Source organism: Bos indicus, chromosome 27 (genome assembly GCF_029378745.1).
Source record: "Bos indicus isolate NIAB-ARS_2022 breed Sahiwal x Tharparkar chromosome 27, NIAB-ARS_B.indTharparkar_mat_pri_1.0, whole genome shotgun sequence".
In the NCBI taxonomy this organism is placed as follows: Eukaryota; Metazoa; Chordata; class Mammalia; order Artiodactyla; family Bovidae; genus Bos; species Bos indicus.
In genome coordinates this window covers 19,974,879-20,001,970 of record NC_091786.1, presented here as the reverse complement: position 1 = coordinate 20,001,970, position 27,092 = coordinate 19,974,879, and the positions used below count along the sequence as shown (strand labels likewise).

The following is a 27,092-nucleotide window of genomic DNA, read 5'->3' as shown; positions in this document are numbered from 1 at the left end:
CTGGAGTATAATTTCATTGCCTTTAGGAGCACTGGAATCAGAGGGTAATGTGAGAGATTTTTAAGATTACTTGATCCAACCAATTGCTGACACTGTGCAATTGTTATATCTTTTGCATTGCACTAAGCTTGTTGCATATGTTGCCCATTATTCCACACAAAAACCTATGAGGGTAGGTATTGTTACTATTTTTCCATTTTACAGATGAGGAAACTGAGGCACGTGGATATTAAATAACATCCCTGAGGTCATACAAATGGAAAGTGTCAGAGTCAGGAATCGCACATAAGAAGTCCTCCCCTCTCTTAGCCAGAAGATCTGAGAGAATCAATTGAAATACTTTCGGAGGCACTTTAGAGCTTACTAGATGAAGAGGCTTTTCTCAGTAATCAGCACCATTCCTTAGACAAACTTAATAAACTCATTCCTTAATTTAATAAAGAATACTAGAAACCAAAAGCAAACATCACAGTTAATGACTCAACATTTCCAGGATCATTTTAATGTTAGGAGTGAGACAGTGATGCCCCAATATCACTATTTAGCTTCTCTCCCATTTTCCTTCCCACTAAGGAGTTTTTCAGAGCACTAGATATTAATGATTTTCTTTCTTGATTTTCTTTTTCAGAGCTGTAGTGCAAGTGCTCTACAGGCAAGATTAAAAGTAGCTGCACATGAAGCTGAGGAAGAATCTGATAATATTGCAGAAGATTTCTTGGAGGGAAAAACAGATATAGATGATTTTCTCAGTAGCTTCATGGAAAAGAGAACAGTATGTAATATTCTTTGGTTGAGGACAAGTGACAGCGTAATATCAAATTACTTATGTATCAGATCAGATCAGTCTCTCAGTCGTGTCCGACTCTTTGCGACCCCATGAATCGCAGCACGCCAGGCCTCCCTGTCCATCACCAGCTCTCGGAGTTCACTCAGACTCACATCCATCGAGTCAGTGATGACATCCAGCCATCTCATCCTCTGTCGTCCCCTTCTCCTCCTGCCCACAATCCCTCCCAGCATCAGAGTCTTTTCCAATGAGTCAACTCTTCGCATGAGGTGGCCAAAGTACTGGAGTTTCAGCTTTAGCATCATTCCTTCCAAAGAAATCCCAGGGCTGATCTCCTTCAGAATGGACTGGTTGATCTTCCTACAGTCCAAGGGACTCTCAAGAGTCTTCTCCAACACCACAGTTCAAAAGCATCAATTCTTCGGCGCTCAGCCTTCTTCACAGTCCAACTCTCACATCCATACATGACCACAGGAAAAACCATAGCCTTGACTAGACAAACCTTTGTTGGCAAAGTAATGTCTCTGCTTTTGAATATGCTAACTAGGTTATATTCATGAGTAAAAAAAAAAAAAAACTTAGCACATTACTGAGCTGGAGTTTTGAGAGCCATGAGAGGAAACTGAAGCGCCTCTGAGAATGATAGCAGCTTGCTACTATCACTTTATACCTGCTTGTTGTGAGTACACAAGCATGTGAATCACATAACAGTTCTGTTTCAGAAATGATAGCTGCAGTCTACTCTAGTCTTAATAGTCAAATACTATTTTTTAAAGTCTTTAATGAAGCTTTTTTGGATGACAGTATAACTTAGGGGAAGAAAACAGGTTCATTTATTTCCATTTGCTTTGAACTGTAGAGAATTTTTTTCCTTGTTTAATTTTATTTTTTAATTATATAATGCTTTTGTGTGGATCTCTAAGTCTTAAAAGTTGTGATATACTCCTGAATAACCTGTTTCATAAGCTGTTTAAAATTTAGGAGAATAACTTAAAAAGGTTTTTTCGTTTGTTTATTGTCCACACTGGATGGCTTGTGGGATCTTCATTCCACAGTCAGGGATTGAACCCAGGCCACTGCCATGAAAATGCCAAGTCCTTCCCACTAGACCACCAGGGAATTCCCTATGGAGATTTTTTTTTTTTTTTAATTTTTTTGTTTTAATATTAATTGAGAACATTCTGGAGATAGTTTCTGTTCTAGTATTTCCATTATATTTAAAGAAAAGATATTGAAGTCTGCTTAGCAGTATCTTATCCTTTGGTAAGTCCTATGTATTTACCTAATTTCTCTGGAACATCACAGTTATTTATAACCTTTATACAATTAAGTTCTACTGTAAAGGAAAGTGGGCCAGATTTTATTATTCCCGTTTTCCACGAGAGAAAATTGAAGTTCAGGGACATTATTGACTATAGCTTTAATGAGGCATTCATTTCTAGTCCTTTTTTTTTTGGTACTATATAACTGTATTGTGAGGTTTTTGTTTGTTAAGCTTCCAGGGTAACAACAGTAGGATTTATTTTCATATTTTTAAAACACAGATATTTGAAATTATATAATCAGAGAACTGGTATAAAGGATCAGAATGTGTTTTACATTCTAGAGGTTTACAGACAAAGATTATCTTCCAAACAAAAATTTTTTTTTTTTTTGATTCTTAAATTCTGTGCCACCTTAGACATCCACAATTTAATGTCAACGAGTTGAAAGATTCTTACTTAGAATTCTGTCAAAATGTAGCTAGTTGTAGGAAGATTATTGGAGAAGTGACTGGTTTTTAAATAATTATCTTCTAGATTTGCCACTGTAGAAGAGCCAAGGAAGAGAAACTTCAACAAGTGATAGCAATGCACAGCCAGTTTCATGCTCCACTATAGGTAAATTGTATTCTGGAAGGTTTGTGTCTTGAGGCTATTGCATGGCTCTCTTTAATGAAGTGTTCTTACCAGTGCTTGTTCAGCCAGCTTTAAGCATAATACTATCGTTACAGCTACCATGCTATGTAACATGTAGAATACTTTGTATTATCTATTAAGCATGATGTTATACACCTAAGCATATGGCCAGTATAAATTGTTTGCATGTTTTCTCAGTATGGTATTTGCTTAAATGAGTTTTGTTTTCAGTATTTGAAAGCTACATATATAGTTTAAGTTCCTTTCTCTCAGCTGGTATGGGGCATATACCATAACACTTAAGTTGACTTATTTCTCAGTAGTCTCTTTTGTCATTTTTTCCTTTAAAAATGAACTTCCAATCTGTCTCTTTTCCATCTATTCCAGTGAGTTTCTGATCAGTCCTCTGACTTCAGGGTTTCTCCTTTGTGCAGAGCACTGACAAAATGATGCTCCTAAAATACCACTCTGTGATAACATATCTGCTCTAGGACCTTTAAAGAACCCTGGGGATGATAAATGCCACGTTTCTCTCTCTGGTTTTAAGCCTTCTGTAAGCTGGCTGACATTTTAGATCATCCGTTCTAATTTTCCATTTGCCTCTCCTGTGTTCTCTTCTGTCATGTTCTATTTTCTGCCATCATGTCTTTGTTCATGCTCTCATCTGATCTCAAGACATTCTTCCATTTTCCTCTGTCTTGTTTTAGGACTGGATTTGGCTGCAAAGACTAGCTCCAACCTCAAGTTTAAGTAAAAGCTTGTGTTCCTGAATAATGCAGGAAAACAGCCCAAATATAGGAAAGCACACCTGTCTCCTGGGAGTGAAAGCATGAGGCCATCCGTAACCAAAGCAGCTCTTCTTCCTTAGGTGCTGCTACAGGCTGCTTGTTTCTCGTTCCTGCTTTCCTCCCCTTTTCTGCGTCTCACTCTCATGTGCCTTCTCACTGGCTCTTCAAAGAGCCTTTCTTTGCTGCACTTGCACGTGGTTCAGCCCCTGCTGCCCACAGGCCTGATCTGACGGCCCGAGCACCCGGGGAGACTGAGTAGGGTCTCACAACAAATCAAGGAAAGAGACTGGCCCCGCATAGATGGTATCCGTCCTGACCTCACGGTATTACCTGGAGACTGGTGTCATGTGGTCTTCTGTCTGCTTTGCTGGGCTGATGGAGCAGATGTGGAGAAGAGAGCGTGGGAGTTTCCTTTAAAAGGGAGCCGGCTACAGGGAGGGAGGTGTCAGGCATTTCTCATCTCCAGTTCAAATTTACTTGCCCCTTTTCTCAATTTAGCTGTCCTTAACATTAGTAGCAACATTGCGTTATTTTACAACTCAGATTATTAATCCCTGAGGGTGTTGATTTTTAATACCAAGTATAGCAGCAGTAGCATACATATCTCAAGGTTGAGAAGTGGGCAGTGAGTTATTCTGTGTTGACACATGCATGCTAGAATCCTTTCCCACCTCTTTTCCCTCATTATCAGGTTATCTTAAGAAATCTTAATTTATCATCTGAAAGTAAATCTTAGGTTTTTGATTTTCTTTTCTTTTCAGATTTTCCTGAAAACATGAACTGCAAAGAGAGGAATGGGACACAAAACTAAGCACATTTATATTTATGATTTGCAAATTGGCATTTCATCACAAGGCTGAATTCCTAGATGTATTATATAGGTTGTATACAGAACTGAGACTGATTTTGTACAGATTAGAATGATTGCTATTATCTTTGCTTTGAAAATTTTTTCTGCACTATTTGCACTAAAAATGTTTATTTATTGTTGATAAATTCTATCATATTTAAGTTCTACTGCTGTTCCTCTCTTATTATTGATTAAATACCTGTGCATGTAATTTTAGCTACTCTCAATATTTTATAAAATTACTTCATTTAAATTTGTATTTTTAATTTGAAACTGCCTCATTTCTTTATCAAGGATAGTTTGCTTAGATTTTTTTTCCTCTCAACCCTTTTTGAAAAATTACTATTTCAATTGTAGAAAGATTCTTATTTTTTTCTCTTTCTTTCTGGATGATAAAACTTTGAAAAATAATTTGTTTTTAAATATTCATAGTGTCAGGAAACACCAAACCTGCCAATGTGCCATCTCAAGTAATTTTTAATACACAGAATAAATGAAGAGGATAAACCAGCTGTTTTATATACTCTTATTTTTCAAATTAAAGATGCATTTAAAAGGCAATACAGGTAAATAAATATTTTACCTAATAGAAAAATTGCCTTTCATTTAAAGTAGTCCAACATAAACTTTGATGCTAGCTTTTTAAATGTAAGTATCTGATGGGTTTGTGGTTAGATGAGGATATGCTATCTGAATTCTGAAGTTTAAAACAATAATTTGTTAATAAATAGTAAAGAACACAAAAGTCAGTGAAATATTCTGACCTTTACTGTGTTAGCTTTTCTCTTATGAAAGCTTTAATAATAAATAAAACTAATATTTAATTTTTAGGCAGTCTAGTTCTTAATTTGATTTTCACTTTAACTTGTATATGTTAAACAGTTTGCTTTTACAGTTCGTTACAGAATGAACATAATTTATGGATAGCAGTGAAAGCCAATTAAGTAGAAAATCTTGAACTAGATTTCCAAGGCTTGGTAAAGTAGCATCCTAATGCCTATTTTCATTTAAACTTCAGTATGATTGCCATTCCAAATCCTAGCATACAGTACAGGTTTTTTTCATCATTCTTCTTTCTATACCTATTTCTGGAAACAGTTTAGGAAAAATAAAATTATTTTCTGAGACTTGAAAAATGCTTAATACTTAGTCTGTGTTTAAGGGAGGACAAGTATTCACATGGACTATAAAGATATAATTTGAGTAAAGAAATTAACTTTTTTAACCTGTCTTCCTGGTACTATGCTAAGAGCATGCCATTTAATCTTCAAAACGACCTGACAAGGAAGTTATGATTATTACTCCGGACATATAGTACGTAACTGAGGTAAGTGTTTCAGATTTGTTGCAGTCTTCTGGGTGTTGAGAAATCTTTCCTTACTGCACTGGCCACATAAGCTTCAGTTTTCCCAGCAATCACCACAGTGGAGGACATGATTATCCCAGTCTTTTGGAAGCAATCAGGAAGCTTTCTTAGAAACCAGACAGAGCACAGAACAAGAGCCCAGCAGACTACAACCATTAATTCATTTGATTTATTAATTTTATTAAGCTCTCTAAGAGTGAGGCACTGTAGAAATACTATCCAGTGATGACTCTAACATGGCCTAGGTGTTTATGTACTTATCCACCTTCCTCTCCACCAAAAAAAGTTATTTTCATACATAGTAAATCACATAAGTAATTCATCTTAATATCTTATTTTTTTTAACTTGAACTATCCCAGTTTCATTCTATACCAGTTAACATACCTTGGTTTCTTCTTCTAAAATTAGGTAACCTCCTTACAACCTAGTCATTAAAAAGAGGACTCTGATCATCATTATCTGTCTTTAACAGATCAGATATTAGGTCATAGACATCATCCAGGATGGAAAGTAGTCTACATTTGAATATGTATGAATTTTGGTTTTACAATAAAAACTTAAGTGACTTTTTTATAGTACTAGTATTTTTTCCTTAAACTTGGCCATATTGGAGAAGCAGTGCAAGAAGCAGAAAAAGTGCCTGTCAAAGCAGGGACTGTGATTTTCCTCTAACACATAATAGATGACTAGATGGAAATCAGAATAGCAGAGAAAAGCTTAGGAGTTATTAGATTATGCAGAGTTAGGGGTTTGTCATAGGTAGGACTTTAAAGACGGATATCTCAAATAGTTTTCTAAACAAATGTGATACATGCCAGACAATGTTTCAAAGTTGAAAGATTTTCTAGGAATAATCTATACTAGGAAATTTCTATTGGAATAGAGATCATCTGACAGGTAAGTCTGATCATAATTCATATATGTTTAAATTGAAGGACAGCTCAGATTTATTTTTAGGGAAAGCAAGTAAACTAATCTTGTGCTCTTAAAGAATAGAAACCTCATGCCAGGGTCTTCCTTCTTTTTATGTTCCTTTACTCTAAAAAAGTTCCTTTGTTGATTGTAGAGTCATGATCAAAATGCTTACCTACTTCATATCATTAAATTTTCCTAAAAATCACTAAATAATAAATCACTTGAGCTCTAAATATTACCAGCGGGGAAATAATCTGTCTTGAGTCAGTTTTACATTGGTTTAAACCAGCTGCTCTAAAGAAAACACTTTCTGATTGATGTTTGATTTAAAATGAGAATTTACTGTTAGAGATTTTAGTCTAATCAGATTGGCCATGCTCTTTTAAGGCTCCATGCCACACAATAACATCTTAATAAGCAATAAATAGAACCTTTAAAAAAAAAAAATAAATTTCAGTGTTAGGTTAACTTCTAGTAAGTAGTCTAAATGAACATATGCTGAAACTATAATGGTTTGTAAAATGGTGGGGGCTGGAAAAAAGTTGGTGTCTGATATAAAAGATATCACATTAAAGAACTAAATTTTAACGTCTCAAATATTTATATTATTTGCTTTTCAAATGCATAGTTCTGTTTGGTATAATTACTATGTCATTTTTTAAAATTTTGTTATTTATTTTTGTAGATATATACTGCCAGATGGAAGAAATTAAATTCTCAATACTAGGCAAAGAAGTTTCTAAGAGTTGATAATCAACTACAAGAGTGGTATGGAGTTATAAAAATATAAAAGCTGTTACGACTATATCCTAAGAGTCTTTAATAAGGTATTCACTAATACAGAAAGTTGTTACTCTTGACCACCTTTCTCCAATTCCCCAACCACCCACTGCCCCAACCCTCATGCTGGGTTAACCACAAATCTGACCTTTTTCTGTAACTTAGGTGGTTTGGGGTTTTTTTTTAAGAGTACACATATAAGTGAAATCATGTAGTATTTGTTTTTCTCTGATTTATTTCACTTAGCATAATTCCCTCAAGGTCCATTCATATTGTTGCAAAAGGCAGCATTTTCTCATTTTTTTATGTCTGAACACTATTCCGTGGTGTGTGTGCTGCTTTCTTCATTCATCTGTTGGTGGACAGTTAGGTTGTTTCCATGTCTTGGCTCTTTTAAAACAGTGCTGCTGTGAACATGAAAGGGTACGGATATCTTTTCAAGTTAATGTTTTCATTTTCTTTGTATGTATTCAGAGTGGGTCTGTATGCTGGATCATACAGTAGTTCCATTTTTAATCTTTTGAGGGTCCACTGTACTGTTTTCTATAGTGACTTTACCTGTTTATGATCCCATCAACAATACACAAGCGGTCTCTTTAATTCACATTATCACCAACATTTCGTATCATTTGTCTTTTCAATGTTGGCCATCCTGCCAGACGTGAGATTTGGTTTTGATTTGCATTTCCCTAAAGATAGTGATGTTTAGCATCTTTTCATGTACCTGTTGACCCTTTCATATATTTTCTTTGAAAAAATGTCTTAAGTCTTTTGCCCACTTTTAATTGTATTTATCTTTAATCCAGTTTAAAAATGTATCATCCAGAGTGAGATATTGGTATACATTTGGTTCAGATTTCCTGTTTCCTTATGATTCTCTTTGGATGATCTATCCATTGTTTATAGAGTAGAGTGTTAAAGTCCCCATTATTTCTCCTTTTAGCTCTGCTGGATTTTGCTTTATGTATTTAGGTGGTCTCTTTTTGGGTGAGGCATCTGTTTGAGCCCTGAAGCGGAATTGGAGGGTCACTGGCTGAGACAGCTGGGTAGGACAGCTGGCTTGGTTCCCCACCCACTCAGGTGAGGCTGTAGGATGGATTCTGTGGTGGATTCTGTGGACTGGTGGGTCCAGTCCCAACTGGGACTGGACGCTGTACTCAGGATTAAGTGGGGCAGCAGGATGGGATGCACGGCCTGCACAGCTCATTGTTTGGGGACCTGAGTCAGACAGGAATATCCATGGAAGGTGCTGGCGACCAGTTTCACTCTGCAAACAGGTTAGGCCACGGGCTGTGCTCTGTTCAGCTGCCACAGTCAGTGGGGCTGTCGGATGGGTTGTGCGGCTTCCCACGTGTTCTGGGAAAACTCCCTGGTCGGGGCAGAGGCTGATGGCTGTTTGCAGCAGTAAGTGCAGCTGCAGATCAGTTTCCCTGCCCAAGCACAGCAGGAGCAGCAGCTTGAAAATCACTGATGCGATGTCTGTGGTCTCACACTAACATGTGCCCCCAGTTCCCTGGCCAGTCAGAGCCGTTGGTTTTGCTCTCAGGACAGTCAGCTCTGCCCACCCGCTTCTCTGCTCAAGATCTGCTGGGGTGCGCAGCTTCCGGGTGTTCTCGCCAAGCCTTCCTGTCTGATGGGGCTGGGGGCCATGCTTCCCAGTGAGTGGGGCTCTGGCTCCCACCTGGGAAGGACTGCGAAGGCCCATTTCAGGCACCTCCCAAGTTCTCCTCAACAGGCTTTCTGGTCAGGAGGGGTCAGAAGCCACAATCTGCAGCAGGAAAGGCGGAGACTTAGCTCTTGTGCCTGGGTGGGGACAGACCAGATTCCACAGCCAGCAAAGTTTCCCCGTGACAGCCCCAGCGAGGCAGACCTGCTCCCTGTCAGACTCCCTGCTCAGACTGTACCACCAGCGCAACCCTGCAGATGAACAGAGCCGATGGTTGAGGCTACTGCATGGGCTCCACAGGCACAGTGTGGCTTAGCCATGTGAACACAACTTCTGAAGTGACAAGTGACAAACATATTCCACTGGTTAAGTAGACATGACAGCAGTGTTCTCTAGTTCTTCAGTGAGCTTCTTCCTTCACTGAAGTGGTACCCTGAATCTTTATACAGTTACACTGCTGGAATCAGGCTTGGGGCTGACCCCCTTGTCTTGGTAATGTAGTTTCTGGAACCAGTAATAAAAGGTTGTTTTTAAGAAGCTAATGTGATCCAAAATCATATTTAAGAACTAGAGCATAAATGTTGTTTCTACTTTATTGGGTATTAGACTGGTATTAGAGAAAAGTGCATGGTAAGTTTTAGCATTTTTTAAATAGAAATATGAAATTTCAGGGAAAGGCAACAAAACTATTATAACAATTCAAAATACATTATCTATAAGGAAAAGTTAAAAGTGATCATTAAATCTGAACACTAAGCTTAAGCAGAATTACAAAGCTCATCTGTTACAGAAATATATCTATTAACAAAAATCCTGATAACAGAGTCAAGAAGGAAGGAAGTGTGAAATATTTGAGGAAACAAAATATTCATCTGGAAATGAACTAAAAGGAAAGATTGAATATGAGTGTGAAGGAACGTGGTCAGGGCACTTTAAGCAGCTGCAGGCAAGGAAGATGTGAATTGATAACCTCGGGTGAGGTCATTGCTCTGTAGTGAATAAAACCTCCATAGTCTAGAAGGGGGAACAATTTTCCTTAAATTTGCTTGAAAAGAAATGGCTGTTTCCTGTTCATCAACACCTAAAGGAACTTGAAGTTGGACTTTTTTCCTTTTCGTAGCTACGTTCTATAATTCTCGATGACCCGTACCATTTCTTGGGCAGTTTTTATTTGAGATTGCACTGTTCCCTTATTTTTGGAAAGTGTTCCTTGTGTGTCCTTTACTTGGGAACTCCATGGCGGGGGATCCTCAGGCAGTGAGAAACACGGCTTCGTCGGAATCCCGGTCCTTGCCACTGTCCTCACTCGGCACACACTCCCCACCGCTGGGGGAGCGGCAGCTCAGATCCTCCACCCCCGACTCTTGGTCACTGTTGGCGGACAGGTCTGGGTCTGAACTTTTCAGATTGTCTTGAGTGAGGATCAAAGCAGAATCCTCATCGCCCTGGGAAGGGCTCCTGGATGGGAAGGACTTCACATTGCCACTGTAATCCTGAGGGGTGTTGGCTGCGCTGTTGTCCGAGGTAGAAAATCCTGAGTGTTTGCTGGGCTCACTCTGCTTACTCCTCACCTTAGTGCGATTTAACTGCACTTTCTGAATTTTTTCCAGCCTCTAGAAAAGAAACCACAGTTTCAGGGAACAGTCATAAAGAATGTATCTTTTTTGGTACGTGCCTGCCTTTTAGTGTCCATTATCTCCCGGCTGGGTGAAACGTTAAGAAAATGGGATTTAGATGGACTTGGTTTCAAAGCTAGACTTTATGACTCTGGACAAAATAATTAGATTCTGTGAGGCTCGCTCTCTTCCTAATGTAAGGATGGCACGTTATAAAAAAGCAGAAAACACAGCCTAGGTAAAGCACCTGGCAAAGAGTAGTCATCGTTCTTTCTGTACCTGTGTGGTTTTACATAATGATTTTCATCCTGTGAACCGAAAGTACATTTTTTTTAAAATATCAGGAATGAGGTTTTTATTATCTAAATTTTAAAATTAAGATAGAAGTCGCTCACTCTCTTAAAGTGTACAGTTCAGGTTTTTTGTTTTTTATATAAGTATATTCACAAGGTTATGCAATCATTCACCACTATCTCGTTTCCTAATATCTTCATCATCCCCAAAGCAAACTATGGAAATGAGCCAAACCAGATGTCTGAAATGCATCAAGTGTGTAGGTCTGGGCTTCGATGATCTGACTGTTCACCTGGTAGGATTGTGTTTCAGGTTACCTTCTGGCTAGAAATATGAAAGGACTTTGCAGGTAGCACAGTGGTAAAGAATCCACCTGCCAACGTAGGAGACACAAACAGATGCAGGTTCGATCCCTAGGTCAGGAAGATCCCTTGGAGGAAATGGCAACCCACTCCAGTATTCTTGCCTGGGAAATCCCATGGACAGAGGAGCCTAGCAGACTAGTCCATGGGGTCACAAAGAGTTGGATACAACTGAGCACAAAAATATGAAATGGCTGTGTTGCTGCATTTCACACATCCTGAGTCACGAGAGGCTTTTCCCAGAGCTGCAATCGTCAGCAAATAAGGTGAGCAAGAGCGACTGTCTTACTTCTTCCAGGGCCTCAAGTTCTTCCTCCAGCTGCTGAGTCTCCTCCTTCACGGCCATGAGGTAATCTGTGACTGATTGTCGAGGCTGCAGTCCCTTCTCAAAGCGATTATACATTCCATTCCAAAACCTGCAGAGGACAGCAGAGCTTCGTGAAACCGTGTCACAGTCTGTACATTCACTTTCTTGAGTCTTCCAAGGTATCTTTGAAACCATAGTCCTAATAATAACCAAATTTGAAGTACAGGGTCAAAAAAGCCACTCACTAAGCTAATGGGGTCGCAAAGAGTCAGACACAACTGAGCGACTGAACTGAACTGAAGGTAATAATTTCATGTTAATGTTTTCATTTTCTTGAATCAGTCAACTTCTTTTGGGGAGAGTAAATTCATGAAGAATCTACTTGAGTAGATGGTACTGAATTAAAAAGCACATAATATATTTTTCTGAAATAGATTGTAGTAGTACATGTTACCATTTTCTTTATTTTTTTGGCTTAAGATGACTTAGTTAGGAAGTCAACTTGGAAAATTAGTGTTTATATCACCATTTAGAATCTTTCAGCCACAAAGGAATCTTTTAAATTTGAGTTTTTTAAATGACAGCCACTAGGATTACTTACATTTGCAACAAATCCTGCCTTTTTTATCCTATACAGTAAAGCATACTGGAATGCAAATAAAAATACAGGTATACCTTGTTTTACTGCACTTTGCATAGTTTGCATTTTTACAGAGTGAAGGTGTGTGGCAAGTCTATCAGCACAGTTTTTCTAACAGCATTTGCTCACTTTGTGTCTATCACATTTTGATAATTCTCAGAATATTTCAAGATTTTTCATTTTTTTATGGTTACCAGTGATCTTTGATGTTACTACTAGTACTACTCACTGAAGCTTAGCATTTTTTTTAACAATGTATTTTTAAATTAAGGTATCTAACATTGTTAGATTGTTTTTTAGACATAATACTATTGCACACTTAACTGACTACAATGTAGTGTGAATAGAACTTTTATATGCACTGCTGCTGCTGCTCAGTCGCTTCAGTCGTGTCCAACACTGTGCGACCCCATAGACGGCAGCCCACCAGGCTCCGCTGTCCCTGGGATTCTCCAGGCAAGAATACTGGAGTGGGTTCGGTATTCTTGTTATTCATGTTATTCATATTCATATCCATTTATATGCACTAGGAAACTAAAAAATTGTGACTCAGTTTATTGCAGTGTTCACTATCACAGTGGCCAGGAACCAAACCCATATTATTTCAGAAGTATGCCTGTAAATAGCATTATCATAAGGATACCTATAGATTTACTCAGAAAAGTACTTTGAGAGCAGGGACTTGGTGTCATTCATTGATTTATCCACAGTGCCTAGAACAGTGCTTGAGCCTCAGTAATGTACGTGTTGAGTGGCTAGAGCTAACAAATTAGTTGCAGTAGAGTTGACTGCAGGGTATGTATCTCAACAGGTCTCAAAACTGCCAATTCACACAAACCATGAGGCATTTTTTTCAGTGTGACCGAATTAATATTATTCTATAGAATTCCGGGGAAATAACTGGATTGAAGTCATTATTGGGTTGGCCAAAAAAGTTTGTTTGGGTTTATTGATACAGAACGAACCTCTTGGCCAACCCAATGAGAATGAAAGCTCTAGAGACGAAAAGCCACTAAAGGGTGTACTGAGGTAGGGAGGGAGAAGGAATGGGTTTCTTGGTGATTTCTGTGTAATTTTGTCTTTTTCCTGATCTCTGAGTCGCCCTTCTGTATTATACAAGTCCAGAGGGAAAAACCCAAGGATAAAAGAGAGCCTACAGACCTAGTAGCATCTGTTGGATACCACCAGGCTCTCCCATCCCAGTATAGACAATCTTGAATTTATTTCCACAGGGCAATAGTTTCATTTGATTCAGCAGCAAAAGAAGGTGAACTGTGTCATGACCACTAACTAAACCTGCAGCTCCACATTTAACTTCAGGCACTTGGTTTATTCAGTCCTTCTTCCCTCTCCTCCTCTCACTTTTAAATAAAAGTGAAACTTACATTCTTAGGATATCATTACTACAAAACATCAACTTCTAAAGAGAATTCCGTATTTAGAGGGGAAAGAGGGGGACAGGAGACAGGCAAAAATGCCTTGGAGCTCAGTGTTACATACCCTTCAGCCTCCAGGTGGTAAACAGTGTCAGAATCTAAGGCACAACCATACCCAGTGAGGTCCTAGAGGTTTACGTACTTGTACATGAAGTTGCACGGCGCTGTGGGGAGATGAAGGACTCCCCGGGTCTGACTGTGATCAGCTCTAAACAGAGGATTCAAGTAGTCGGCCCGATTTTTCCACAGGTGAGCCCATAAAGAGTATGTTCTTTCTTGAATTCTGTTATAAAGAAAATAAGCCTTAAAATGACTTCCCTTGGTTCTTAGAAATAGTAGACATATTAAAGCTGGAAAGGAATCAAAACTTGTTACATCACGGGTCCCTGTTCTCAGCAGGGAAACTAACAGTCTTTTGTGTCTTCATGGAGCAGCAAAAGAGCACTTGGAGGAGTCTCAACTCCCCTGCTCTCTGGGGACATCTTGGCCTTCAGATATCCAGTCCCTCTGAGTATAAAATAAAACCACACATGCGTTTTGTTGAAATTTTCCCCCAAATAGTCACTGGATTATTATTGTTTGCTGGGTACTACTTAAATGCTTCACATATTTTCTCTCATTTAATCGTGACTGTATTCCTATGACATTTGTCCCTTTTGCTAATCTATCACAACAAATCACAAAATACCTAAGAAAACAGGTGAGTTTACAGGATGTACCATTTATCAGGAATTGTATCTACTAGAAAAAGTCATGTTCTTTCCACTCAGGATAAAACTGGAGTCAGTTTTATTTGAACTGACCATTTGCAAAATTAAATCTGATACTCTATATACCACATTAATTTTTTTATAAAAATTTCAAAAATGTTCTTTCATTTGCAATTCTTAAGTCACTTAGCTGTTAAGCTTTTGACTTTTTCAAAAGTCCACATTTCATCTATTTTTTCCCCTCTCAGTTAAAGCAGTATAGCAGTCCACCCTTATCCATGAGGTATTTGTTCCAAGACTCCAAGTAGTTGCCTGAAATTATGGATAGTAGTGAACCCTGTATATACAGTGTTTTCCTATACATACCTGCCTATCATAAAATAAATTAAGCATAATAAAAAATATGTGAATTGCTACCATCGCTACTCTTGAACTTTAGGGTTGCTGGAACACAAGCATTGTGATAACTGAGACAGCTACTAAGTAACAGGCCATCCCATGCAGGATAGAGTGGGAGAGTGCGAGATTTCATCATGCTACTCAGAAAGGCCCACAATCTAAAACTTACGAATTATTTTTTTCTGGAATCTTCCATCTAATCTTGGACCACAGTTGGCCTCAGATAACTGAAATTGTGGAAAGTGGAACCATGGATAAGGAGAGACTACTATATTTTGCAACTATTATGAGAATATATCCACCAAAGCTATGTAACTTTTTCCTTTTCAATGCAAAAATCACTTTCCCTGACTCTCAAGAAGCTTCCTTTCCATATCAGTGTGTGAAGTTTACCTATCTACCTGTGGACATTAGGCAGGAACTAGGCAAAATGGACTTGTGCCTGTCTTTGTCAGCTGATGGCCTTAAACCTCTAAAGTGATGTCAGGAAAATCGTTACTCTGTGAGTGAAGATGTATAACTAAAATAGTCTTCAAAATTGTGAAAGACCACCTGAAACTCTCAGTCACAAAATCTTTACATAAAAATTAAACATCAAAACACTTACTTGAGTTCTTGTCTCTCCTTCTGGCTATTACATAGGAAGTTCCCAAACTGGCAGGAATAGATGTGATGTTGAATGTGAATCAAAAACCTCTCATTGAACTCAAAGGCACAGGGAAACTGTTCCATTAACTGCCAGACGCACTCAAGGAACTGGTCTATAACTGGAGAGATTTCTCTGGGATCACCATCTAGGTTGCCGTATCTGTAAAACAAAGTATTAGAGATTTTACAGCAAGGTTTTTTTTTTTTTTCTTCCTTAATTAGAAAGCTATAAAAGCAAAAACAATCATAAAAGCAACCCTAGTTCCTAAGCAGATCTTATCTTATAAACTGGAACGCAAAAGAAGTGGGAAAACATAACTTTTAATATAAAGTTTTTCTTGGCATTACAATTTAAAAAGTCTGGACAGAGAAGGGACATATTTATGTTATAATTATAAAAGAAAAATGTTAGTGCTGGAGATAAAATTCCAGGAGTCTTTACAGGGAAAAGCAACAATCTTTCATTCTGATTTTAAAAGAACATCCAAAACTTGAATTAAGTCTTCCACTTTAATTAGTGACCCATGGAGGAGAGGGAAAAAATGCCTAAGCCACTTGAGAGTTTCTCACTTCTGCATGGTTTTATTAGGAAGAAAAACAACTTTAAAAAACTGTGATTCCCCAAGTTTCCATTTTTAAAGCTGTGTTAAAACTTGTCAATAATTTATTTCCATGTGACTTCAGATTCCCTCATACCTTTATATCTCCCCTTTTGTTGTTTTCAAGAGTACATCAGAATCTGCTTCCTGTTGTTTGTGTAGATTTTTAAACAGCTGCCCAGTCCTTCTACACTGTTTTGTGAATTTTAGAAAGAATCCAGAAGGGTGATTTGGGTGCCATCAAATCAGAATAACAATATAGAACCTCATCTTTCAAGCGATGGATAATCAACTTGAGGAATAAAGATGAGCAAGGATTGGTTTAGTAGTTTTTCCAAGGGTGGAAACATTAGAAAGTGGAAACCTTCAAAGGGTTTAGTCCTATTCACCTTTGTTAACTTTATAAAGGGGTTGTCCAATAGGTTCTTTCCTCATAAAACACACTTATCAGCCACTTTCATGTTCTTCCTGCCCCAGATCCTCTCTCTCAGAGGTCCTAGGTGCCTAGCAGACAGTAGAACCCCCCAAACTGAAAATAACAATGTGATCTTAAGGCTACCTGTTAATTTTCTCATTTGTAAAGTCAAATCATTGTGCTTTCCTGGAAAAATATAGAAATAGAAATCCAGGAAACCACAATAAATGCTAAACTAATGCTAAATGCAAAAACTACCAAAACAAATATGAGCAGCTCCATAAATTTAGAATTTATTTTAAGAAAACATTCAACCAATCAAAAATGTGTATCAAAGCCTCTAAATTATCAGCATGCTGCCTAAAATATAAATTTTAGCCCCAAAGATGAGACCATACCAACTACAACCTGTATTAATAACATTCAGGGATTAAAGACGGCACAGCACCCGTCAGGCATTACTATCCACACTAACCAAAGGAGGCCAGTGGCTTCTGTTTATTGAAAGCCCTCAGATGGGCTAGTAGGCTAATCCCATACACGGTTTTAAAAGCCTTGCCATAACCCCAGGGAATAGGGAAAGGCTCCCCTTTTCACAGGTAGGAGACCTCAGAGAACACTGACGCCCTCAGCCACACAGTAAATGCCACAGCCTGGATTTGAGGCTTGACCTGTTGGACTCAAAAGCCCAGGCTGCTGTCCCACCTTAGCTCCTCAGAGACAAACTGGCACAGACCTCACCTGTGACACAAATGCCGTAGGATGAGCCTAATTTAATTCCCAGTGCAGAAGATCAAAGAGAAACTATTCTACAGGCATTTCACAATGTGTAGCTTACAGGGAACATTTGCACTTCGAAAAATGGAATAATCTAGTAAATACATGTGAAAGGAAGAGAGAGCCTATCCTTTCTAGGTCAATGAATGAACCAACTTCTCTGTCTCATATGGAAAAATTTAACATCAGTTCTGCTCAGAAGGAAATGGCAACCCACTCGTGTTCTTGCCTGGAGAATCCCAGGGACAGGGGAGCCTGGTGGGCTGCCGTCTATGGGGTCGCACAGAGTCGGACACGACTGAAGCGACTTAGCAGCAGCAGCTGCTCAGTAAATACCAAGAGTTCTCAAGTTAGAACTTCTTTATCTGTGGTATATAACAAAAATTTATATATATAACATATATAACAAAAATTTAACTTTCTGAATAAGATACACAAGGCAGTTTTGAAAACAGGCTATTATTCCCCACTCAATTGAGAAATTCAGAAACAATTTTTTTTTATTCTCAACCTTAAATTCACAATTTAAAGTCACAAGATTTTAAAACACTTCTTACCTGTGAGTAAACTTATGACCAAAGGAAATCCAGTCCTTTTCAATTAATACCTATATAAGAAAATATAAATATCATGGAGAGAAGCAAATGAGGGAAAGTAAGAGACCAGACCAGTAATTCTGAAGGATTCAAAAGTTCTTGGAGCATAATTCACTACCCTTGGTAACCTGCAAATGAATGAACACTATCTACCCATACACAGGTGCACATCAGAGGGCAAAGCTGAAGGTCTTCAGTAGGAGAAATAAACGGGAGTAGACATGGGAAAATGTACTGCCATCACCCAGAATGCTCTTGACAGCACTGTTCATATCGCTTCATGTACCATCTCATTCACGGGGGTGACGGGGAGGAGGTGTTACTATCATTTTACAGAGGGAGAAACAAGGAGGTAACTCATCCAAGATCACACTTAGAAAGTGGTCAATGCCACCTGGTAACTTAGCTCCAGAAACCATCACAGCCTATCAAGTCCAACTTTCAGTCAATACTCCATGCTGCCTAACAGTATATCAAATACCAACCTCTTTACAAGAGACTAAGGAATGTTTTCCAGTGATCTTTAATATACTTTAGAAGAATTCTAAAATGAGGGTTTGGAGCATACTGAAAGTTTCAGCCCTGCTGTGGAGTCAGAGATGTAGCACAAGTTTATACTCTCAAATTGCCTGGAATTTAAAAAATAATAATATAGGATAATACCATCAATATTACCAATTCTGTAAAACAGCCAGAGCTCTTTTCTTCAAAAAAAAAAAAAAAAAATTTGGTTTAAATTTTGCCTTGACAACCTATAAATTTAATGGGAGGGAATCAAAAAGAGCCAGTGGTGAAGGATGGGGTAAAGGAGACCGACCCCTCAGCAATAAGGACCCATTGCAGCCAAAAGTAAATAAAGTTTTAAATGTCAGTCGAAAAAAATTTTTTAAAAGGCAGGAACCAGATAAGCTCCCAGCCACTAGGAAGTCCCTGTAGTCATTCTAAGAAAATGGCCCCAGCTTAGCCAAAGCTTCACCCTTCTAGACACCTACACAAATAATACAGATGCCTTGCAATCGAAGCAATGCATCAAGTTCTGGGATGCTGGGAGGGATTGGGGGCAGGAGGAGAAGGGGACGACAGAGGATGAGATGGCTGGATGGCATCGCTGACTTGATGGACGTGAGTCTCAGTGAACTCTGGGAGTTAGTGATGGACAGGGAGGCCTGGCGTGCTGCGATTCATGGGGTCGCAAAGAGTCGGACACGATTGAGCGACTGATCTGATCTGATCAAGTTCTGATGCATACCTAAAAAGTGCTAGATCTAGGAGAGAATGTACTCACAATTTCAGGAAAGAACCCCAAAACACTGACCACAATTGTGAAGGATTATTTGAAATACAAAAGCAGTAAGTGAAAACACTTTTTCCTATAGCTTTTTTCCTCCAAATATTTTTTCTGAAAAGTGTTTTCTGTTTTATAGTCCTGTGTTACCTCAGACTTGAAAATATATAGCAAACTTGAAACATATATAATATAAATGATGTAAGAAACTATTTTACAAACTGCTGAATGTATATATTTGCCCCCAAATTCACTTTTAATAGCATTGATTTGAATTGGCTCCCAAATTCCAGAAATTCATCTTATTCCAAGCTTATTTCACCTTTCCCCCTTTAATTAATCTTGCTGATCTTCTAACAGAAAAATAACATCGATGAGGAGGGAAGAAGAGTTGCTAACAGTTGCCAGAAGTCCATTCTGCCGAGGCACAGTGTGCACGGGACAGTGGCCAGGCAGCCGCACTCACCATGAAGCCCTTCAGAGTCCGGTAGTGAGGTTCCAGAAGGAGGCTGGCCACCGAGCACACCTGAGCGGTCCTGTCCCAGCCATCAGAGCAGTGCACAAGCACACTGGCCCCTTCCTCAGAAACTGCCTGAAAAGCAGCATCAGCAAAGATTCACAAAGGATGGCAATCAACAGCAAAAATGATCAGGATTAGGTTCAGTTTTGTACTCAATCAAAAAAAGATTTCCATGCAAAAAAAGAAAAAATCAGTACCCAAACCTGTTCCTGCATTTATTGAGTATGCACATACCCATCTAGTTAGGGCGGAGCCAAGGAGCAGTTTGGGCTTGTCACCAAAGCAGTACTTCCCTTCCCTACTATCCGGGAGCCAGGAGCCCAGCTTCTGAACTTCGTACAAGCAGGCTTCCTGTACAAATGTCTCCTAGCCTACCTTCTACCCCTCTGGGCCCCGCCTGGCTTCCACCTTAAGCCTTTCCAATTGAAATTCTGGAGCTGCTGCTGGCCACAATCATTCTCAAAAAGGAAAAGACAAAAATTATAAACTGAAACAGTGAAGTTAGAGATAAAAGCCAAGTAAAAGTGCCTGGCACTGAATAAATATTTGATAAATAATGTATTACCTAATAAAGGGGAGCATACCGTGGCATCAGAAAAGATATGCTTGTCTTCAGGTAATAAATCTGAGGGGGATTTATTTAAAAAAACACCACGAAACAAAACAATGCATTCAAAAATAGCTTGTATGAAAGTTACAGCAAAATCTTCCTCTGGCAGAACGAAATCTACCTACCAGGTTCAGGAACATGATGTTTGTTTATGCCATTACTGAAAAATGGGGAGCTGTTTGCTAAGATGGGAGCCTGGAGCCTGGGTCACTCTGGTGACTCACATAGAAAATGCTTTCCTCTGTTGTACAGCAGAAACTAACCCAACATTGTAAAGCAATTATATTCCAATTTTTAAAAAAAAAATTTGTTAATTTATTGTTAATAATCTCTATTCTTATCCTTAGAAGTATCTTTTAGGAAATACTATTTCTATGGTGGAAAACATTTATAGTGAAAGCTCAATAATTCCTCCCAGTTTACTTCAGTTTCTTTTTTATCCATTAAATGCAAAGTAAATTTATGCTTTTAAACTAATACAGTCCCAATTTTATAAAAATATTTATGTTTATCTTACCTATATACAGAAAGATGTGTACAATAATGTTCATCCATATTAATGAAGGTTTTTTTCCTAGGTGGTAGGCTTTGGGATAACTTTTTTTGGGGGGGGAATAACTTAAACTTTCATCTTTGTAGGTTTTTTTAGTGCCTGAATTAGTCATAATGTTTCATTCATTCATTGTCCAATACTGATTTTTCTTTTTACAAAATGTAAAAGGACAAGAAGTAAGTAATTCTAACGTGAATGGTTATTTCCCTTTTTCTTTTCTCTACTTCCTAATTTCTGAAAGCAAACTGACTATTGTTCCTGCTCAAATGAAGATAAGAAAATTAAACATCATTAATAATTTTTTAAAAATTCTTTGCTCCACCCAGAACCAAGCATAATTGAAGACTACTTTCAGATTGCTCTGAAAGTATTTTGCCAGTTGATTGCCTTGATGATACACTATCAACTGAACATCATCCCATCTTTCATAAAATCCCATCTTCAAAAGGCAGATTTCATGGAGGTCTGCAAAGCCAGCTCCCCAAGCCAGGTATCATCCAGCTTAGGACGGGGGAGTTCATGTCCGGTATCACAGTGCACTGGCTGCTCTGCCCCAGTCTGTTCTCTGCGATCGCATACCTTTGCAATGAAGATTCCTGCATCCATGATGGCCTTAATGTGCCTCAACCAGCCAGAGTTCTCCAGTCCCCACAGAAAGTCACTCATGGAGGGAGATTTAAGTTCACACACTGCAAGATAAACTGTGTTACAGAAGCAAAATACAGGCAGTCTTTCACTGTACATGTGATCATATTTACAGGTAGTTTGTTAATGATTCCATTGTAGCCATTTTCTGGAAGAGTCAAGATAAAATGCCCAAGCTTGCTGAATGTCATTCTACTGAACCAGTTCCAAGTAAGCCTTCTCTGTGTTCTTTGTTCACAGGGAACATTGCATCTGTTTAGAAGTATTATATTTGTAAAGTTTAAACTCTAATATTCATAAAAATCATTGAACGTTGCCATAGTAAACGTAAGAGATTTATTCTTCCAGCCAACATATTTAAAGTGAACCACCAAGGAGCACTTGAGTACCTGTGCTCTGGAGGAAAAGACATATAATGAACTCCAGCACCTTCCCAACTAGAAGTCTATCACCAAGAACTGTCCTAAAAGTCTTAAATGGAAATTATCAAACTCCTCCTGCTAGCAACACCCCCCCCTCAAAGGGAGTAAAGGATATGAATTTTAAGTATGAGACTTCTGAACACCTAGAGCTTCAAGTTAGGGGTTTTACCTTTGATTGAAAATGAAGATAATCCAGGATTCCAAAGATACCTGTGTTTTACAAAACTAAGGCAGGTGTGTAAAGACCTCTATAATACCATCACAGGCAGTTTCCTCTCAAGAGCTGCTCTTTTAGTTAACATGAAGCATGAAAAAGCTTTAGGGCTCGGTGTTCTGACTACAACATAAATATGACATTCCAAAGTTCACAGGGTTCATACCTATAAAGCTCTTTTGAGGAATCCTATAAATTAATCAAGGAAAATTAAATAATGGGCATCAAGTTTATTTTCTTGGGCTTTGGTTTCTTATTTAAAATAGGCAAAGTGTACTAAATTATATCTAAGTGCCCTTCCAGCTTTAAACCAGATTTAAATTTGTGGTCTTTAAAAGCATTGTGCATTTGTAATACATATTAACTGTTAACAACCGTTTATCAGATGCCCTTCCCTCAAATATGCCAGATAACAGAACGTTTACTCATATTTCCCGCAACATAAGAACCACACACAAAAAACACAAGTGTAACAGTTAAATTGAGTCACAGATGGCAGCGATGATGAAATAACACGAAGATTCCCAGCAAAAAAAAACAAAAAACCCTTCATAAGAAAACAGTATTATTAATATCTTCAGCCAAGATTCTGAATTCTTCCTGCCAAAAGCCTGCCCTGAGCTAGACACCAAGCAGGAGAAATGGGCTTCACTCTGATTCAAGGCACTGTCCCTTTGTCTGACACCATGGTGCTGCCCCATCTCCACCAGCAGCAATTCAGGTTGTTCAAGTAAGATTAACCTGATTTGCAGTTTTCAAAAGTTTTTGCATACACGGCTCTCCAATGATTTTTAAAACTGTGTGCCCATTCATGCACCATGGAGCCTCCCAGGTGGCACTAGTGATAAAGAATCCACCTTCCAATGCAGTAGATGTAAAAGACACGGGTTCGATCCCTGGGTCAGGAAGATCCCCTGCAGGAAGGCATGGCAACCCACCCCAGTATTCTCGCATGGAGAATCCCATGGACAGAGGAGCCTGGCGGGCTACAGTCCATAGGGTCGCAGAGTCGGATAAGACTGAAGCGACTTAGCATGCACCCTCTCATGCACCGTGGAATAATGCACCACGATAAGCTTGAAGCTGTTTGCCTTTTGCAAGGTGGCAAAGGGGCAGTCGGTTAGGGGAGATGGGAAAGGAGGGCTGGCTCACACCTGGGCCGAGGAGCATCTCTAAGACAGGAGCACGTGCAGAAGTTCATACCATAAAACAATCCTGCCACGGCGCCCCTGAGAAAACCTTCCCCATGACCTTGGGGGATTATGTACGCAGCTTGAAGACAGGCACTGAAACTGCTGCAACTGAAAAATCTGTGCGGCCCTGGTGAGAAATTGAGTCAGGCGGGCAGGAAGCCCATCTGTCAGACCTGAGGATGGGGCCGGCGGCAGTACCGCGTGCGCCCTCCGCGTGGCGCACGGACATCCCCACACCCTCTGCGCTGCAGCCCCTCCCGCGGGCGCCTGCCGTTTGGTCCTTCTGTCCAGCCCTGGCCGTGACCCAGAGCGTTCAACTCCATCCTAAAATACACACATTCCACCACGTATTCTCAGGACCCACTGAGACCTTTAAATCTTCCACAGATAACGCTGACTGGCAAACGTTGGTTTGTTTCACTGAACCAGCTCGACTTTCTGAGTGTTTGAAAGCGCTCAAGACTAGCTGGCATCCGCCTTCATTTCAAAAAGTCCAGGGAACGGGAGGGATGTCCTGGTGTCCAAACTCTGAAGCTCAGTCCAAGAACAAATGATCCCTTGCGCGTTCTCTTCCCACCAGGTGTGGAAATGACAGTACGTTTAAAAATAAACATACCGGGCTTTCCAGCTAAGGGAGCGGCCTATGCCAACAGGCAAGAGGGGACCGGCCGGCTCAGAGAACAAGGCCCTGAAAGGCGCCCCGGGAGAGGATGCCCAGGTCGCCTCCTCACCGAGCTCGCGGCCAGGGGGCCAGCTGCTGCTTCCCTCCACACTGAGGACGGCTCCCTGTTTAACATGTCTGCTTTTAGTTACATCTAAACGGGATGTTCAGTGAAACAGCCACGCCGGCTTTCATGCATTTTTTTTTTCACTGAGAGCGTGCTCGCCGTCAGATGCTGAGGGGTGCTTCTTGAAAGCATTCAGCCCGCAGGTGATTAATACACATGGTCAGATGGGGGTACACTCAAGACTCCAACAGTTAGCGCCTGAATTTTCACATGTGAAACTGGTGGGTTTGTTTGGATAAACTCAGGATAAGGCAGAAATACTGATCCATTCACCCTTGTTGCCAAACCCAAACCAATAATGACAAACCGTTTTGCTGAACAAAGTTCATTTCAGTTGACCTTAGAGGCAGGCATCGGCCCAGATCACAGAGAACTGTGGCTTACTAACAGGGAGTTTAATGTCCAGGTCTAGTGACATTGGTCTTATACAGAACAGCGTAACTATACATACCCCACAAGCATAAAAACAACATGTAAAAAGAAAAGACAGATTATTAGGGCACCTGAGGAAACAGGAAATTTATTTGGGATAAAATTAACCTCTGGTGATCTTCCTTTGCCATTTCCTACATGAAGCTCATTTCTTTCTCCAGAGCAGCTGGGTGGGGACCAGCCCTGTAGAACGGTCTTTCTTGTCTCTAAGATCTAAAATTGAAAAGTAAATGGGCCGCCTCAATTCGGGACTCAGCTGCAGGTGGGGCTTAAGGAATGACAAAGACTAAATAGGAAATGTAAGGCAGATGGAAATAGAGAAGTCTAGTTTGGAAAAAGGAAGGGCCCTGAGAGCAGGGAAGATGGGTAGATATAAGATATTAGTGACAGATGCTGGAGAGATGGCCACGAATCACTTAAGATTAAGATGTTGGCAGCAAATAACAGAAGTGGTGAAAAAAGCAGCATGTGTAGCTGGGGACATAACGAGTGGAGAATCTTTCCATAAAGCTGCCAGGACCAACATGCTCACTGAGTCTGAAACCACATTGTCACTGGCAAGCAGAGACTGAATTGCCTAATCTCAATCACAGCCTTATGGAAAAACTGCTCGCCTACTCCCTAATATGAATCATGTCTATCTTTAGTTTTATGGGAGACACTTTCTTCTCCAAGTGTTCCTTTTGTAAATGTTTTAGTTATCAAACTAGCTGTCAAGATGAACAAAACAGAAATGATAATTCCTAAGGTGAAAATGTTTAATCTGAATTGTCCCAGGGAACATCAAGGTAACGCATAATTAGGATTAAAAATAGTCATTCTCTCATTAAATCTGTTTTCTCTTGTCCTTTCCTTTGCTAAAGTCACCCAGAGGCAAAGTCTTTGGCTTTGACATCCAATTAAAACATCCCACCATATGACTCACCCAAGGATAGCTCTCAGGGAGATCACTTGTAAGCAAGCATTATCTTCTCTTCCCACCATAACTTTTGCCCTACATCAAAAGTCACTTTGTATTACTAAAGGAAACATTTTTTCTCTGCAATACCCAGCATAAAGAAGACTCTCAGTAATTGTCTGCTGTACAGATGAGTGTCTGAGATAATGACGTAGCTCCTAGTGATGAAGTATTTACCATAAACAGGTACTGTGCTGGGTTCTTCTACATCCATTGTCCACCATACAGGGTGTGTTCACTCCCAATTTTCAGACTGGCAAGTGTGGCTTATAGAGGTTTACTAAGTCATCCCCGGTCACTCAGCCAGGGAATCCCTGAGCAGGAATCCTGGTCACAATGCACACCCCCCCAAAGGGTCGTGTTCTTTCCTCTCTGCCTCGGTGCTTGTGGTCTTACTGTCTAAACCAGGCACCACCATCCAGCGCTCTCACGGCCACATTATACATCCTCTTACAACACAGAGAGCAAGGGTCACACTCTTGACGGATTTCTTTCTGCCAAATAACCATGAGTTGATAACCAGTGGAGCCTGACGCAGAGCCCGGTTGCTCTAACAGAACACTTTCTGCAAACCTCAGTGGGCAAGTCCGAGGGACAATGACCAGGTTTTTCAGCCACATCTTACTGGCTGCTTCTCATCTAATTGGTTAGTAATCTCAGGAGGTTAATACTGGGGGAAAGTCAGAAGATAGAGAACTGAAAAAAAGATCAACCATTATAGTTTTTTATTAGCTCGTATATGGTAGAACTTCATAGCATAAACTTGTAGGCAAAACTACAGAAAATACTTAAATACGAAAAATTTGAGTATGAAAGTTTGAACTCTACCATGTCTTCCAGGATGAATTAGCCATCATCTCATAAAGTAAGGAGGTGAGGGGAAAAAGTATCAGATGAAAAGGACAGTGGGCTGAGAGCTGCACCGTTAATCCTGAGCAGAGAAATATTTCATGGGAACCTTGGAGCCAGGTGTGTTGGGGGATTGCTCCCTTCTAGATTTCAGTGCCCCCGAGACCCCCTGGTGGGGCCACCGGAGCAGGGGTCATGAGCCCACAGTACCCACTGCAGCGGTGCCTCCTAGGACGCACTCCAAGTTCCCTGCTTTCAATAGTCCCTTCATTCCCAACAAAGGTTCCGAATAATCGGGCTTCACAGAGAAGCACAGATCAGATGTCTCTGGGGCCAGCTGATTTCACCACAAAACTTTCTCCATCGTCACTGCCCCCAATTCCAGAGCAAATGACAAAAGCGGTTACCACTTGGGGCCTGCTATAAAGATCCCGCTTGTTTCCAGTGACTCTTACAAACAGCCCTTCACTGTAGTCCTGTCCCGACTGCTGACTGGGCACCGGGCCTCTGTCCCCGTGCTCTGACCCCGCGCCCATCTGATCGCTGTCAGGCTGAGGCTTGTATCTCTATCAAACAACTTTGCTGAGAAAACACCCGCCCGGCCCGGCATGTGGTTTATTAAATTATGTTTGATGAACTTGTGCTCAGTGGACACCAACCATACCACAAGGGCATGTGCTTCTCTGCCTCTGAAATTCTGCTTACTTCACATCTCTTGAATAAAGGAATTAAGAAAAGCCACCCGTAAGGAAGCAGTGCATGTATGCTAAGTC

General features: G+C 39.9%; 2 protein-coding genes across 3 annotated transcripts in view; one reads left to right on the top strand and one right to left on the bottom strand.

Annotated features, from left to right (window-relative positions):
- The window catches only part of VPS37A (VPS37A subunit of ESCRT-I), a 32,420-nt gene extending 27,930 nt beyond the window's left edge, over window positions 1-4,490 (top strand). Inside the window, exons 10-12 of the mRNA XM_019953413.2 lie at window positions 629-772; window positions 2,587-2,667; window positions 4,235-4,490. Of these exons, the coding sequence (XP_019808972.1) occupies window positions 629-772; window positions 2,587-2,667 (225 nt within the window). The 3' untranslated portion in view covers window positions 4,235-4,490. The remainder of the gene's footprint in view (window positions 1-628; window positions 773-2,586; window positions 2,668-4,234) is intronic.
- A 1,354-nt stretch (window positions 4,491-5,844) lies between these two features.
- The window catches only part of MTMR7 (myotubularin related protein 7), a 104,377-nt gene continuing 83,129 nt past the window's right edge, over window positions 5,845-27,092 (bottom strand). The window contains exons 8-14 of one of the 2 annotated variants that reach the window (XM_070781759.1): window positions 21,398-21,519; window positions 19,602-19,727; window positions 17,812-17,861; window positions 15,423-15,623; window positions 13,849-13,989; window positions 11,613-11,739; window positions 5,845-10,664 (exon numbers count right to left, since the gene is read on the bottom strand). In XM_070781759.1, the coding sequence (XP_070637860.1) occupies window positions 10,302-10,664; window positions 11,613-11,739; window positions 13,849-13,989; window positions 15,423-15,623; window positions 17,812-17,861; window positions 19,602-19,727; window positions 21,398-21,519 (1,130 nt within the window). In that variant the 3' untranslated portion in view covers window positions 5,845-10,301. The remainder of the gene's footprint in view (window positions 10,665-11,612; window positions 11,740-13,848; window positions 13,990-15,422; window positions 15,624-17,811; window positions 17,862-19,601; window positions 19,728-21,397; window positions 21,520-27,092) is intronic. The other variant, XM_070781760.1, reaches the window with a different exon arrangement.